This window comes from Plasmodium malariae (assembly GCF_900090045.1).
Source record: "Plasmodium malariae genome assembly, chromosome: 12".
Taxonomy (NCBI): Eukaryota; Apicomplexa; class Aconoidasida; order Haemosporida; family Plasmodiidae; genus Plasmodium; species Plasmodium malariae.
Genome location: NC_041786.1, coordinates 2,465,597 through 2,483,456, shown reverse-complemented (window position 1 = coordinate 2,483,456; position 17,860 = coordinate 2,465,597). Strand labels below are relative to the sequence as shown.

The following is a 17,860-nucleotide window of genomic DNA, read 5'->3' as shown; positions in this document are numbered from 1 at the left end:
AACATTTTAATCTTTATAGAAAATTAAAAAATTTAAATGATACGTAGCGAATATAAATGCTTAATAATGCTTCATGTACACAGGGGAAAAAAAAAAAAATTATTTACGTAAATATTTTTATATTTAAACAAAGGAAATAAGTAAAAAAAAAAAAAAAAAAAAAGGGAAAATGCACCACAGTAGCAAACTCCAAAAGGTATATATATCAAACGTTCAAAAAATAGTTAATTTGAATTATGAAAAATTTAAAGGAGTGACAGAAGTAGCAGTTCTTAATATGTATATATATAAGTATTTATATATTCAGTTACGTAAGTACAAGTGTGCATGTATGTACGCACATGCAAATGTATGCAATTAATAGTTGAATTAAAATTTAACAAAAAAAAATATTTTGTTCTTTTTATTTGAAAAACATATCGAGCATCCTTTTTGTGATGTAAAATCCACCTGAAAAAAAAAGGATAAGATGTAAATAGAAAAGTTTTATTTATTTATTTTTTTTTCTTTTATCATTGATATAACAAGCATGAATACGTTAACCCATATAGACATATATGAAAAATGTACGTTATTTTATAATAAATTGACGTATCTTAAGCAATATTTTAATTTATACCAGACAAATTCACAGCAGATAAAAAAGTGGCTATCATTGACAGTATGGAACTTAAGCTTTTGAAATCATTTCCATACTCAATCATGCTCCCTATAATTATAACTCCTGAAAGCTAAAAAAAATGAAAAATTTCTCGTGAGAGGGTTTGAATCTCCTTAAGCATGCACATAATCTCATATGAATGCCAATATAAAGATACAGATGCAAGGGCATATATGCATACAGATATACTAACGAGCACATCCCAACTAATTAGTGCATGCCTTCCCCTTGCAAAAATAAAAAAATATTTTTGCACTTTTCTCTCTTTCACTATTTCGTCTGTTCACTTTTTTCTTTTTTCTTTTTCCCCTTCTCTTTTACCGCGTTCGTAACGGACATCAGTGGGGTATGCAAGGATGGGGTGATTGACCACACACAGTAGTAACCAACAATTATGGACAGAGTAAATAAAAAAAATTGGTGCAAATCTGACTGTGAAAATATTGTTCCAGCTAGCAGTGTTATAAGTATTACGAACATAAGAGATATATAGAAGAATAGATCTGAGTCAATAAATTTATCTGTTAAACGTGCTCCATTAGGGTACTTAACTGTTTGTTTGTTTTTTGAATATGTAGAAGATGAATCTTCTGTATGGTCCTTTTGTTCACTTATGAAGACACTCTCACTCTTTATTAATTTATCGACTGATTTATCAGGTGAATATAATATATTTCCACCTTTAATAACAACTAATGATTTTATTATATCATTACTAATATCAACATTAAATTGTAACCCCCCACCCATCTCTTCTAATAAATTTATCATATTCATAGAAAACAAATCAGAGGCTTGCAATGGCATATTTCTTTCTATTTTATCTCTACCTAATACATACACACCATTAATAATAATGTTTTTATTTGATTGAGAACATTCGATATTTCCTCCCCAGTTATTTATCTTATCTCCAAATTCTGTACTTAAGTCAACAGCTACACTTCCTGCCTTCATTAACTTGATCATATCAGTAGTAACTAATTTTGGAGAAGTTGTTCCAGGATTAGATGCTGAACATATTAAAATATCACAACTTTTAATTATTTTTTTAAATAAATTTCTTTGTATGTGTAAATATTCTTCACTCAATAAGTTCGTATTCATATCTACATTTATTTTTTTTTTTTTTTTTTCATCTTCATCCATTGGTATTTTTACAAATATCCCACCACAACTTTTCACTTCTTCCTCTGTTGATGATCTTGAATCGTATGAATACACAATAGCTCCCATGCTCTTTGCAGTTATAATTGCTTGTAAACCTGCGACCCCTGCTCCTATAACAAAGACCTTCGCGGGATTAATTTTCCCTGCTGCTGTGATAGAGGATTTACTAAATCTTGGTAAAGTAAAAAAAGATTCTATAACAGCTCTATATCCTTGTAAATTGCTCATAGAACTTCTAACATCTAATTTTTGTGCACGAGTAGATCTAGGTACTTCATCAATAGCTAGATAAGTAATATTATTCTTTTCTTTATTTTCTACAATTTGTTCTAACATCTTTTGGTTTATACTTGGCCAAAAGTAGCTAATTAATACAGTGTTATTTGGTATTTCATTAATAAAATTCTTTGTTGGTGGATCAACTTTTAATATGATATTACTCTGTTTAAAGATTATTTCTCTAGAGACTATTTCACCACCATATTTTTTGTACTGCTCATCATCTATTAGTATACTTGTTCCTATATCTTTTTCTACTAATATTCGAAATCCCATTCTTCTTAATTTTGGTATGAATTTGGGTGTTAGGGGGACAATAGACAGGTTAATATCTGCTTTTTCGATTTTTTCCTTACCTTGTTCTTTCTCACAAAGAATTTGTTCTCTCATATCATCTGTCTCTAATTTTATGTCATCCTTTACCAATCCTATTATTCTTCTAGCCATTGGATAGTTTTCCTCGTCTATATGTGCATCACCTAAACTTTGTGAACTCTCAGACAGGGAATGAAAAGAAAACATATCTGATTCTTGTTCAGCCATTTTTATATTATCTAATGAAACTTCAGGGTACTTGTGACTTACATAATCATTTAGAATACTTAATATTTGGTTAGTCAAATGTTTAGCATCTCCAAAAAGCATGTATGTATTGGGGAAATAAAACAGAGGATTGTCAATACATGAATAACCAGTATTTAAACTTCTTTTTAAAATAATTACTTGTTTAGCTTTCCATACATCAATAACAGGCATTCCATATATTTTACTGGATGGATCTAAGGAAGATGGATTAACAATATCATTAGCTCCAACAACTAAAACTATGTCTGCATTAGCTATGAATGAATTGATTTCATCCATTTCTTTAACAATATTATATGGTATATTAGCTTCTGCTAGTAGAACGTTTAAATGACCTGGCATTCTTCCAGCAACTGGATGTATAGCAAAATTCACATTTATCTTTCTTGTTTTTAATATGGTACAAATTTCGGCTAATTCTCTTTGACATTTACTAACAGCTGTACCATAGCCTGGGACAATAATAATATTTTTTGCATTGATTAGATTTTCAGCAACATATTTATGGGTAATTGAATTTACTGTATTTTTCTTTTTATTATTTGATATTACTTTATCTTGTATTGATTGACTATTAAACTCTTCATCGTCATCCCAACCACCTAATATAATATTGAATATATCTCTATTCATTCCTATACACATAATATATGACAAAATAGCTCCTGAAGAACCTATAAGTGATCCTGATATAATTAACAAATTGTTGTGAAGCAAAAAACCACTTATTGCTGTAGCAAAACCTGAATAAGAATTTAAGGCACTTATAACTACAGGCATATCTGCTCCACCTATAGATGCTATTAAATGAAATCCAAGAAACAATTCAACCAGAAAAGAAATATATAAACATATAGTCTTTAAGTAAACTAACGGAATAGTAATAAAATAATATCCAAGTATTATAAGAACAACAACACATATTATATTTACCAATTTTTTTATTTTCAATTTTAATGATTTACTATCTAAAATTCCACTTAATTTACCAGCTGCTACTAATGACCCAATAAAAGTTATTGCACCGATAAAAGTACCTAAAAATAGTTCTATTAAATGTATTTTACTCATTCCATACTTTTCAAAAGATTCAGAATGATATTTAGAAAATCCTACAAATAATGCAGCTAAACCAACAAAACTATGAAATAAAGCAACTAATTGTGGTAACTGAATCATACTAACATAATGAGCAATACACAATCCAATAATAATAGCTGGTATTACAATTAACAAAAATAATTCATATCTGAAACCGAACCCTACTTGACTGAAGGTTACCAGTATTGCTGCTACTATTCCTATAAAACCTAGTACATTTCCTCTTTTAGATGTTTTGTGGTCATTTAAACCTGTTAAACAGAGTATAAAACATAAGGAGGAAAACAAATAAACGGCATTTAATAAGGAAGGTACAAACGAATACGAAGATAACTCAGTCTGATCAGCATCCCATCCACTTGCGTTTCTTGCTTTCCCATATCTTTCATAATTTTTATTGTTTATCATGCTATAATCAATATTATTGTCTTCATTGTCCTTATGATTGCCTTTATTACTATTATTTGGGGGGAAATTGACAATAGGTAGTTTTATTTGAAAATTGTTACTATTATTGTTGTTGTTGTCTTCCTGATTATAATAATTTTTTAAACTGTTTCTCAAATTCAATTTGCAATTCGCTTTTTCCGCAATGAGTGAGTAAAAAGTAAAAATAAGTAGCCCCAGTATTGTTCTCCTCATTTTTGTCCTAACTTTTACGGAACTTTAAGACAAAAAAAAAAAAAAAATACACATGTACGTATACCTGCATACATACATGCATACATACATATATATATATATGTTTGTACACGCGCATAGGCACAACTGGCACTTACGTGTACATTAAAAGTGACAAAAGTGAAGGGATACAAAACAAGAACTGAACTAATTAAAAAAGAATTAAATAAAAAATTGCCAATTTGTGTTTAGGGTAACAAACAAAACACAAATTTGTAAGAAGTAAATATGTGCATGTTAATAATTATCACAAAATTTAGTCAAAGTGTACATTTATGTTCTACTTCACAAATAAAAGGGAAAATGGAAAATATAAAAAAAAAAAGAAAAAAAAAAATAGAAAAAAAAAAAAAAAAAAAAAAAAAAAAAAAAAAAAAAAAAAAAAAAAAAAAAAACAACAAAAAAAAACAAAAAAAACAACAAAAAAAAACAAAAAACAACAAAAAACAACAAAAAACACCAAGAAAAAAAAAATAAGAAGAAATATAATTTGTTATTCGTTCTATGCTTTATATATGTACAATGGATCATATTAGTGTATGCAAAAAAGTGTATGCTGTTGGGAATATTCACGTGCACAGCTTTTTGCTGCTCTGTGACCCACAAGATCTATATTCAGTAAAAGTGAAAAGTACGCAACGTATGCAACGTTTGCAAGTATATATACAATTTACAGATAATTGTGTGTGTTAAAACATACAACTGAAGAATACATATTTTTCTGCTTTCCTATTTCTTTCGGTGTTCATATGTACATACACCTTTTTGTGTGTGAAATATGCAGGAACAAATAATGACAAAATGCAAATAAAACCAAAAAAAAAAAAAAAAAAAAAAGTCAATATAAAGAAGCAAATATGCGAAGACGTAAATAAATAAAAACCGCAGAACAATCATTTGAATATGATAAAATAAAGAAAAAAAAAGGTGTACACATCATGCAATGTCATCCCCTCTACAATATTTTCAATGTTGTAAATACAAAAGGAGAATAGAATGCACTTAATTATACTTAAAATTATACTCTTATATCAGACTTTCTATGCTAATAACACATTCATGTATGAAGAATTTACTCCTCTCAGAGTAATAACTCGAATATTAATTGAAACAAAAATGGGGTTACCTAACTTCGTGGGTCATATATTATCTTCCAATGCGGTGTGATTCAACAAAAAGGATATTGCACAAGAATATGTGTATGTACAACACATATATAATATAAAACCCATTTTCCCATATTGTTTTCTCTTTTTAATATGTACAAATTTGGAGAAAAACTCAAACCACTTCATTACATTTTAAAGAACAGAACTTTAGACACTTACTAATTGTCGACAGTTTTTGAATTACATATGCATCTCTTTCACCCTTCTTTAGTTTATTCCATTCATAAGACGCTATGTTAATCAGTGTCCACCCACTTTTTTTCAGAAGATTACTCTTAAAATAAGTTGTTCCACACCTCACATACTTCCTATATGGGAAAAGCAAAATGAAACAGTAAAATGAAGCAGTAAAATGAAGCAGTAAATCATAATAGAGTGCAAAATAAATGAACAATTTTTCATGGTAGTCAAGCTGAACTGTTCCGCATGATTGTTCTATTTTTGCATGTTTTGCTGAAGTTTGCTATTTTTTTTTTTTTTTTCTCACTCTATCACTCTTTCACTCTCTCAATTTCTCATTCTCTCTCATTCTCTCTCATTCTCTCTCTCTCTCTCTCTATATATATATATATATATATTTTTTTTTTTGTTGTTTTTGTTTTACTTCTTAACGTTTGCAGGGTGTGTCTGGTAAATCTCGTTCAAGACGAGTAAGTGGTGAGAAGGACCATCAATTTCGATAGCAATTTTTTCCCTCAAATTTTCCCTTTTTATTCTTATATCGATGGCGAAAAGATCTTCCGTAATATATTCATTTTCATACGTTACGTTATGTTTGTCTAATATTTGACATATTTGTTGGTGAAAAGTAGATATGTTGTTATTCTTCTTAATTGTGCTATTTTTATAATAATTTTTTTTTAAAAGAATAAAAATTTGATCTTTGAATTTTAGGAAACTTTTTGAAAGTTTAAAATTTAAAGAAGAATATTTTATCCTTAACCATAACGTAAATATCATGTGCAGGTACATTTGATTGTATTCCATAATTTTAATATCATCCCAATTATATATATTTATAAAATTCAGTATTTTTTCATTTATTACATTCACAATAGAAACACCCCATAAATATCTTGATAATAATAAAAGAGATACATCATCATACTTTTCCAGAATACTTATTTCATTAAAAATATAGTCGTATATTTTCGCTAAGAATTTCGAATCATTTGTATGCAAAAATGGGGATACTCTTTTTCCCCCTCTCTTTATGCCCTTTCCATTGCCTGCAGTGTTGTCCCTAAGCAGAGTATTTTCACTAAGCAAAGTATTTTCACTGAGCAGAGTATTTTCACTAAGCAGAGTATTTTCACTAAGCAGAGTATTTTCACTACGAACAGTATTTTCACCACCCACAGTATTGTCATTTATTGCCATTTCACAACATTTTTCCCATTTTCCACTAAAATTTTTGCTGATCCTTTTCTCTCTCTCTTCATATTCCACCCCCGCTAATTCATCATCGGGACAGTACGTAAAAGCATACGCCCATGCCATTGTAGCATACAATTCAGTAATTACTTTCAGCTTAAAATGTTTTGTATTCACATTTTCGGAATTAAAATAATCATTTAATGTTATATTTAACAAGATAACTTGCCCCATATTATGAAATAAGTTTTTGTTATATACCCTAGATTTAATAAAGTACAAAAAAATGGAAATATAATTTTCTATTATTACATTTTGATATATCTTATATTTTAAAATAAAACTAATAATTTTTAATGAAAATAAAAACTCTGTTTTGTGATAATAAGATAAACACCACAATACTTTCCCCAGCAACTTTACGTCCTTTTCACTAAGCAGTAAATTATTTTCCACTCTTTTCAATGTTTGTTCTATACACATATTATACAACTTTTTATTTTCAATTTTAAGTAAAGTAATTGATTCCATATAATAACAAAAATTAGGAAAATTAAATTCTTTACTTGATAAAATTCTTTTTTCTGCATATTGTACTAACTGTTTTAGGGACTCAGGAACGTTGTACCGACAGTGATATATATCTTTTTCCAAATAATCATTCTGCTCATTTTTTACTTTAATACCGTCACTTCTGTGGAGGAAACCATGTCCACGATCATTCTGATGATCATGCTTTCCAATATTTCCATGATTGCTGTAATCGCCATGGTCGTCATGATTTCCATCATTTCCGGTAATCCTTTTATTCCTTTGAGTACTACTTCCTCGGAGTGTACTTCCAACACTGTAAAGACAGTATATGCGGGAAAAGCAGGGCAAGATAATACACAGACTTTTTACATTTAGAATTTTACATTTTCTTAATGCTACGTCACATAGGAAATCAAAAAAACTCCTATCAAAGCAGTGCATTCGGTAGCAGTTTCTTACAAAGAGAGCAAACTGCTCCTGTTCAAATGTATCAATAAATTTTAATGGTACACTACAGTCATTATGGGAAAAGTCTCTTCCTTTACCTGAAAAAAAATTTCCTTTGATTTCTTTACTATAACTTTCACTTTCCACTTCTGACGATCTGACAACAAATGAATTGATTTTGTTAGTAATACCACAACTTATGTAATGGTTACTACTTTTTAACTCTGCACATAAATACGTAAACTCAACTAAATCATTTACTTTGCAGTTACCTATATTTTCAATAAATTTTTTACAAAAATATTTTTCGATACCCCATACATTATTGCATCTAGATAAAGCACTTAAAATAAATAGCATATCTTTTATAGTAAATGTGATGTCATCAAAAATATTGTCCTGTAAATAGTGCATCATATCAACTGAATTTTCAAGGTGTGCATAAATAGAAATGAAAAGAGCCGTAGTTTTGGACGATGCATGCTTCATTATATTTTCGTCTATTATTTTTCTTTTTATTATTTTATCAAATATGGTTGTTATTTTATTTATTTCTTGTAAAAGTAGTCCTCTGCTTGTACCACTTTGGACAGAAAGTACATCGTTTGGCGGTAATTCGCTATGTGGAATTGCAACTTGAGCCATTCCGCCTTGCCCTACTCTGCCTTGTGCTATTCCGCCTTGCCCTACTCTTCCTTGTGCTATTCCGCCTTGCCCTACTCTGCCTTGTGATATTCCGCCTTGCCCTATTATGCCTTGTGCTATTCCGCCTTGCGCCATTCTGTCTATGTCTACCCCTTTCGAGAACAATAACAAAAATTTCATGTACCTGAAGTACACCCAGGACACATCACTAAGCAGAAGAATGTTCTTGTTTCTCTGGTTCAAAATAGACGAAAGGGTAAAATCGATGAAAAAAGAAAAGACCTTTAAGAGTTTATTTAAATGTGTTATTATACCCTTTATTTTACAAAAGTGAGGGAAAAAAGAAGAATATTTATAAAAAAAACTAATCATATCCTTTTCATTTATATAAGCAAAATGTTTATCAAAAAAGAAAATCAAATCGTTATGTATAACTCTTAATGCATGAGGATAATTTCTATCATCTAAATTTTTGATTCTTTCAATGAATCCATACAAATTAGTTCCTATTTCGTAATTTTTCATGATCTTTTTATTGTCAGTTAAGCACAAGCTTTTTTTATTAATTGAAGACGAGTACACAACAGTATATTTGTTTAATTTTACTGAGAAAATCTCCCCTACCTTTAATGATCGGATTGAGCGAAAATTTATTGAAGAGTAATATTTACAATTTAAAAAAAACAAAAGTGGTGGATCTTTTTTTTTGTTCCATTTTTGCTTTACATTAATATTACCATTAGGGGGGGTATTTCCCCCCCCATAATTTATACACATTCCACTGGAGTTCGTATGTGCACTATCCACCTCTTTGCAGGAAGAGCTCTCTTCATGCGACATCTCCTTATTTATTTTCATCCACTGTGTATATTTGTCCTTTCTAAATAACAGAATATCTATAGACATATTCAGAGGGTTTTTGTATTCATGTATTAAAGTCATTTCATTGGAGTACTTTAAATTATTGCTCAGTATAATGAATATATCTTTTTGCATGCTTGACACTTCTACATCATGTTTTCTTTGATGCATACTTATTACATATTTGAATACATTAAAATTATGCATGAGAAAATTAATAGAGTCATTTAAGATATACAAAGCATTTTCTTCTTGTCTATTAAAATATAAATTCATTAATGACTCATCTTCCATTATAAAAGATAAAAAGGAAAAGTAAAAATTTGTTAAGGTGTCATAAGAATTATATATATAATTTACATTTTTCATTAATTTATTCAATTGAATAAAACTATACAGAAACAACTTTGCAGAATAAATATATTTAAGACATAGGGACCATATAATTAAAGCCAAATTTTCAAAAGTACAAGTGATATTACTACTTATATCAATTATTTTTTTCATTCTCGAAACATGATCCATCATGCTTCTATAAATTCGAATGTTTTCCCCTTTCAAACTATCTACTACATTACATCTTTTCATAATTTTCTTTTTTAATAATTCGTACAAAACAATATTTCTCTTTACAATTCCTTTCTTTTCTAATTTATTAGATTTATTCCCCTCAGGCATATATAAAAATGGGCTTTTGCATATACAGAATAAAATTGTTATTAGTTCTTTATTCCCTAACGAATGTAAAAAATGTTTTGTCCCTAGGATGTAAGCAATTGTACTTTCAAATAAATCTGGAAAAAATATATTTCGATTAACAAATGACAAAAGCATGCTAACTAAAGATTCCTGGTTATTCTCTTGTATTATCTGTTTATGTATATTTTTATTTATAATAAAATTTTTTATCCTTATATAAAAATGAAAATTTGTAAAGTTTACATATGAATAAGAGAACAACAAAATTATAAGCTCCTTATTTTTTAAAACCGGTACAAGACTAATACTTCTTTTGTAATACTTTTCATGCATTTCTTTGTACTGTTTATTTAGTTTGCTTAACGCCCAAAGAACAACAACATAACGAGACGCACTTAAGGACGGTAAACATGCGTTTGCATACCTGCACAATAAATTGAAGCCATTGAATGTGTAATGCATGCGTGGAGTAATTCCATAGTCATAGTTATTTTTGAGTAATTCCTTCCCTTTTTCATGGTCTAGCACATTTAAGTAGCTTTGATTGTGCCTGCTCTCGTTGTTGCTATTGTTTGTCCCTCTGTAACTCTTTTTGTTCCCTTCCTCAAAAAGGTCTGTAAAAAATAAATTACCCTCATAATTAGTGCAGCTATAGATTATATTATTTATTATTGTATGACGGTGTGCATGTTGCTCTTCTATATTTAGTAGAGCCTCTTTTATATTTTTCACTCCATTGAGACAGTGAACGCTTGTTAAACCGATTTGGTTTATTGTGTGAAAAGCAGAACTATTGTTATGTTCTTTTAAAATGGTATAATATTTACAGAGTGACCAGATAAAGGAAGAAAATAAGCGTTTGTTGTAGTTATTTTTTACCTTCTTTATATTGTCATTATTATTTAAGTAATGAAAAATTATGTTAATTTTGTCTTCTATTTCTGTAGTAATATGTGCCTTATATTTTAAGTAAAGAAAATTATTGTTGTGTATTAACTGCATTGATCTATGAAAAAATGTTACATAGTTTATTATGTTCGTATTTTTCTTATTCTTATTTATTATTTTTATTATCTCAAGAAGGTTTCCATTTTTTAATATTTCCTTATTTATTTCTATAGCTTTCTTCAGTACATTCTTTTCTTTATTTGTGGAAAAAAACGCAACTATGTAAAATCTGAATTTGCGTACTTGGTATAACTTAACGGGTATGTTGGAAGAACTCAACATTAATATCCTTTTCCTATAAGAAGTATTGTCTGCTAACGTTCATAATGTTTTTATTTTATCAACAATTTTGAAATATGTTATAAGCTTAATAGTCTTTATTTATTTTACTTTTTTTCTTTTTTTCTTTTTTTTTATATTTCTTTCTTCTGTATTCTTTTATAACATCATTTTATATTTTCATGTACATTTTAAAACTTTCTCCAAAAAATAAACAAAAAATGTGATAAGAGAAAAAAAAGAAAATAAAATGATAAATTAAATTAATATAAAATATGATAAAATAAAATAAAATAAAAAACCAGCTTCAAATGATTTTAAAAAATACATACTGTGTATTTCAAAGTATTAATAAAAAAATGGAAGTGTTTTTCACTGTTTTTCCTTAAAAAAAAGAATAGAGGAAGAGAAAACATTTAATCTAAGGAAAATATGATGAAAAAACTTCTATAAATAGCGATTTTCTTTTTCGGTTTACAATAATATTTTACAATATAACGTCAAAGCAATTCTCTAGATCCCCCACTATTGGATATATATAATAGTACCTCTACATTTCTCGTACCGTTCAAAAAAGTTAGTCTCTAAATGATTAAATTTTTTTTTCAAATATTTCATTTGAAACAAACAAAATATGATATGTACAGTGACATACACTGTGTGAAATAAAAAATTATGGAACATATAAAACGTAAGCTCACAACTATTCTTTATTTTTAAAACAAAAACTATGAAAATGGGAACGTATCGCTTTAAGCCACTCACGCAACGCTTTTAGTGTATGCGTATACCCAATCATTTATGTAATCATTCATGTATTCATTTTTTGTGTATACATGTGTGAAATATTTTAAAAGAGTCTTCAGAGTTTAACTCGCAATATAATAGTCATATTTAACATGTTTTTTTTATGAATAAAATGGTAGAGAAAAAAGTTAATAAGTTACAATATAATAAAACAGAAAATGCCGTCTTACCTTTTTATGTAACTCTTTTTTTTACGCAAGTTCCATTAGAATTAATTCTTTTTAAACACATAAAAATGGTATAACAAAACGGAAGTTGGTAAATTTTACTTTTTATCTTTTTTTTTAGTTGAATATTGAAATTCTTAAAATATATGAACAAAGCTATAGCGCATATCCCTTGCAATAAAATATTTATATTAGGATTAGTTAAAAAAATCAACTAATTTTCTGTGCTTTTATGGAGAAAAATTTCCACCAATATTAACCAAATATAATAGATAAAATATAGATACTACCATAAATTTGTAGCGTATTTTTTTTTAATTTCTCAAAAATAAAATGTATCATCGCATAGAACACTGAAATGTATTTTATTTTATTTTTTTTTTTTTTTTTCTCTTCTTTTACATTTTAAGAACATAAAGCGTACACATACATATTTATATATTAGCCGTCAGTATTTTCTTTCGTACAAATAAATAATGATTTCTTTTCCCCCCTTGTAATCATGATGTTTCCGCATGGCACATGGAACTTAAAAATGAATGTAATAAAAGACTACAGCGATCACACCTTAAATTATTAATGTGCATGCCGCTTAGACTTACAATATAGTTATGTTACTCTGTTATTAAGTTAGTATATCATCATGTTAATATACTGTTATGTCATTATTCATGTATGTTTATATATATATGTATATATGCTATATGCACATTTATAAGCAAAGATTTTTTGCCACAATTTTTACTAAAAAACAGGTACATTAATATATATAAATAATATAACATTTCAGTATATTATAATTTTCGTGAAATTTCAATTAAATTAAAAAAAAAAACTTTTCATAAATTTGTAAATGATTTTAATAAAATTGTAAATGATTTTAATAAAATTGTAATTGAGTTGTGTTCTTATAACACTGTTTACAAAGGTGAAAATTTTCTTAAAGATATATGAGCTCTCCTTTTACATTTAAAAAAAAGGAGTTTTCATAAAAATAATGCAATTTTCTTATAATTTTTTTTCTTTTTTGAATACATAGTGGGTATAAATTGTATTTTTTCTACGCAATTCTAAACAATTTTATATACTATTTTTTTAACTGTATTAAGTAGCTCTCATTTTGTAATTTTTTTTTCGTATTTTTAATATTTATTATATGTAATCACTATTTTTTCCTTTCAGTTATATGATTATAATTCTTTTTTTTTTTTTTTTTTCTCATAAACATGACTTCTGTAAATTTTGCAAATTATAGGGAAGAAACATTTTCCTAGTAAGGGCTTTTTTTTTTTTTTTAAACATGCCTTTGCTATTAAGTGCAATGAAAAAATAAATAAATAATGTGGTATTTACTATATATATTTTAATGTATGTATAAGCTAAGGTATATATATATACATATAAGTTATATATATATATATATATATATATATAGTATATATAAATGTTTGTATAAGTTGTGTATATATGTGAATGTATATATATGCATATATATATATAGAATGAACACGCCAAAGGGACGTTCTTTTTAAATTTTTTTTTTTATGCTTATTCAAGAAAAAAAAAAAAATATATATATAACTATAATATATTATATTTAACTGTATACATTTCAAAAAATATTAAGGAAATATACAATAATAATTAAAAATCTTGGAACTCAAAAATATAATAAATAGAAAGGTACAATTTTTCTTTCCCTTATTGCAGTAACAATATATTTACAATTTTTTGTCAGTGATGCGCATAAAAAAAAAAAAAAAACTTAAAAGAAATTAAAACAAAATAAAACGAAACGAAACGAAACAAAAGAAAAATACAAAATATATATAAATTAACAATTTAATTAAATAAAATTCAAATGTAGTAAAATTTTATTATATACATATATTTTACATACTTACATGAAAACATACGGAAGTATATATATATATACAAAGAAACAGTAGTGCATACATTTAACTATTACATTTTTATATCAAATTTATACGAAAATAACCCTATAAGTTCTCACAGATAAAATATATAAAAATATTAATATAGTTCATTTGTATCTTAAGGAGTATTAACTCATTTTTTCATCCCCTTTTTTAATTTTACTTTGAACAATCATTTTCCCAACATGCCGTAAGTTTCAAAAAAAAAAAAAAAAAAGTATGTATTTATATATGCATAAAATGATGAATAGAGAACAGAATATCTGTGATACTAAAATAAAGCTTAATTACATTTTACTTTTCCCCTCTCCCTTTTTTGTACATTGATTTGTTTCATTTTTCCCTAGTTGATTTACATATTATATATAGATATTTAAGTGTTGACTTCTACATTATATATTTGGTATATGAATGGTGGATTTTTGTTTATTTTGTGTATGATTGGCCTTTTTATAAAATAAAAAATTAATATTTTTTGTGCGGCCCAGTTGTGTACCTTTGAACGTATATTATTCATATGTATATACTGCATACGTGTATAAATAATATATATATGTATGTGCGTAATATGTTCGTATTTTTGTTCCGTAATGTTACTACTTGAATGTTTTTTTTTATGGTTATTATGTGGGGATAAAATCTACGTATATTGTTTTATTCAACATATTTCACACCTTTTTGAGTCAGAGTGTCGTTACTATGTTATTAATGCGACATGTTGGTGCATAATAAATGATTATATATAAAATTACCTAAATAAACATATAAATGTATATATGTGCATATATGTATATATATTTATGCACATATATATTTATGTACCTACATAATCATCCATTTGGGCGTGTTTTTTCTTTTTTAGTCTATTTCCAGTAGTTTTGTGGGCTCAAAAAAAAGAGTGCCTTTACCTAACCATAGAGTTACAAGATGCGGAAAATACGAAAATTGACTTAAAAGAGGATAAATTATATTTTTATGGAACCAAAGATAAAAATGAATATGAATTTACTTTAAATTTTTTAAAACCTATAAATGTTGAAGAATCCAAATATAGTACCAAGAGAAATATAAAATTCAAAATAATAAAAAAAGAAAAAGAAAGATGGAAGACAGTAAATAATGATGGAAAAAAGCACTGGATTAAATGTGACTGGAATTCATGGGTTGACACGGATGAAGAAAATAAAACAACAGAATATGATGATATGGCAATGAACAGTTTTGGTGGAATGGGAGGTATGCCCGATATGAGTCAATTTGGAAATATGCCAGGAATGGGAGGATTAGGAGGAATGGGTGGCATGGGCGGCATGGGCGGCATGCCAGGTATGGGAGGAATGGGAGATCTCGATTTTAGTAAGTTAGGTAATATGGGTGGAGAAGATATGGCTAATTTTTCTGGATTAGGCGGAATGGATCAATTTAAGAATATGCCAAATATGAATAATATGAATGAGGACGATTCCAGTTCTTATGGTGATGATACAAGTGATGAGGATGATGATGAAGATGAAGATGGTGATGATGTTGATAATAAAAATGATGCAGATGAAATTCATGAGTGCAATGATTCTAAATGTAATATGGATAAAGATAGCAGACGTGACGAGGAAGCAAAAATTCAAGATCCAATAGTAGAAGTTCAGGAACCCGTGGCTTAATTTTTAATTATGCCTTATTTTTTACTCATCATATATATTATATATATATGTAAATACACATTTATGAGCATCCACGTATTTATATGTATTTAATCATTTACATGTGGGCAATTATTCACATATATGTAATTATTTACATATAGGTAATTATTCACATATATATGTAATCATACACATATGCATAATTATTCACATATGCATAATTATTAACATATGCATAATTATTCACATATATGTAATCATTTACATATATATATATATATATAAATGTACATATATATACTTTTTTTATATTCCATTGGAATATTTCACATTTTAAGGTTTAAAAAAAGAAGAATTATCAACAGTTAATATGTGCAAAATAAATACGAAATGATATTATGAATATATCCTTTTATGTATGATATATTATATGTATATATATATATATATATATATATATATATATATATATTATATATGTGTATTTCATAGCAGTTTATTTATCAAAAGAAAAGTTTTCTTTTATACATTTTCAAAAAGAAAAAAAATTCATTTAGTAAAATTATTGTAACTTAAAGAACAATTATATATATTATCTTGAAAAAAAAAATAATATATCAGGATATTTGATCTTCATGTGGAAGGTCCATAAATATTACAAAGAACGTATTGAAAATATAAATACAGGAAAAAAATTATGAATAGTTATAAAATGTATTGATACTTTTTTAAAAAATGTAAACAGAACAGAATAATTGCGAATATGCCAGTGGGCAAATAACGCGCGAATAATATATGTACAAAAAGAAAAAATTAAATGGAAAAATAATGATATAAATTTTTATATATAAAAAGAATTGTTTTGTTATACATCTATTTTATTTTAATATAATTCTTAAGAAATACCTATTATTTTGGATAATGTCAATGTTTTGCTTCATTCGTATTTGTAAAGTGGCTTCTTACAACATTTTAATTTTTTTTTATTTTTTTTTTTTATTGTAACTGATAAAATATAAAATAAGGATTTTATATAAAAATTTTATTGTGTGCATTAATTTTTGCACTAATTTTTATATTTTAGCAGCACTTATTACCCTAATAAAAAATATAAGTATCTCATTCTGAAGTTATCTTCTCTAACCTCTTAAAATGCTTACTACAAAAACGAGTCAATGAAAATACGTTTTAACATTATATAAAAGAATAATAATATGAATGCATAATTAAACTTTTTTAGTTAATGTTCTTTATATAGAAAAATAAAAAATAAAATATTAAATTTATGACTGTAATTTTGCTTATCTTGTATAATTCATTTTAACTATGAGTAAAAGTTCGAACATTTTCTTATGCTTATTTATAATACCTTTGTTACTTTAATTCGCCTTAAAACTTATTTTTGTGTTCAAGTGTTAAAATTTCAAAAAAAAAAATTTCTTTTTTATAAACTTTACCTTTTTTAATAAAATTACTCACCATATAATATCGCTATATCACTTGAGAATGTTTCATTATTATATAAAAATGAATAGATCCTTTGGCACACATATCTAGTAATTTAAAAAAAAAAAAAAAAAAAAAAAAAGAGCAGCCATAATAAATGTATAAAAAACAAAATAAAACAGTTCTCACATATTCACACACGTACAATTTTTTTATGTAAATATTTATATAAAATAATACACCCATTTCCTTATATTTTTATTATCATTTTAAATATGCGAATTTTACGATAAGTAAACAAATAAAATGTTTAAAAAATAATTTAATTTTAGCGAAAACATTTGATATTTTTAATGTTTCTCTTTTCTTTTTTCCTTTTTTTTAATTGCCACTATGTTAATAATATAAATATATGTGAATACTTTCA

At 26.6% G+C, this 17,860-nt stretch overlaps 3 protein-coding genes across 3 annotated transcripts; 1 reads left to right on the top strand and 2 right to left on the bottom strand.

Annotated features, from left to right (window-relative positions):
• Positions 1-403: 403 nt before the first annotated feature.
• On the bottom strand, positions 404-4,438 carry PmUG01_12063500 (pyridine nucleotide transhydrogenase, putative; the record flags this gene model as incomplete). The annotated part of the gene is made up of 3 exons (XM_029006868.1): positions 404-450; positions 620-731; positions 983-4,438. 3 exons carry the CDS (start codon positions 4,436-4,438, stop codon positions 404-406), a joined length of 3,615 nt encoding a protein of 1,204 aa, XP_028863314.1.
• A 1,320-nt stretch (positions 4,439-5,758) lies between these two features.
• On the bottom strand, positions 5,759-11,436 carry PmUG01_12063400 (RAP protein, putative; the record flags this gene model as incomplete). The annotated part of the gene is made up of 2 exons (XM_029006867.1): positions 5,759-5,954; positions 6,251-11,436. 2 exons carry the CDS (start codon positions 11,434-11,436, stop codon positions 5,759-5,761), a joined length of 5,382 nt encoding a protein of 1,793 aa, XP_028863313.1.
• Positions 11,437-14,529: 3,093 nt separating this feature from the next.
• Positions 14,530-16,005, top strand: P23 (co-chaperone p23, putative; the record flags this gene model as incomplete). Its single annotated transcript, XM_029006865.1, has 2 exons — positions 14,530-14,534; positions 15,207-16,005. The coding sequence occupies 2 exons, from the start codon at positions 14,530-14,532 to the stop codon at positions 16,003-16,005; spliced, it is 804 nt and encodes a 267-aa protein (XP_028863312.1).
• Positions 16,006-17,860: the final 1,855 nt, after the last annotated feature.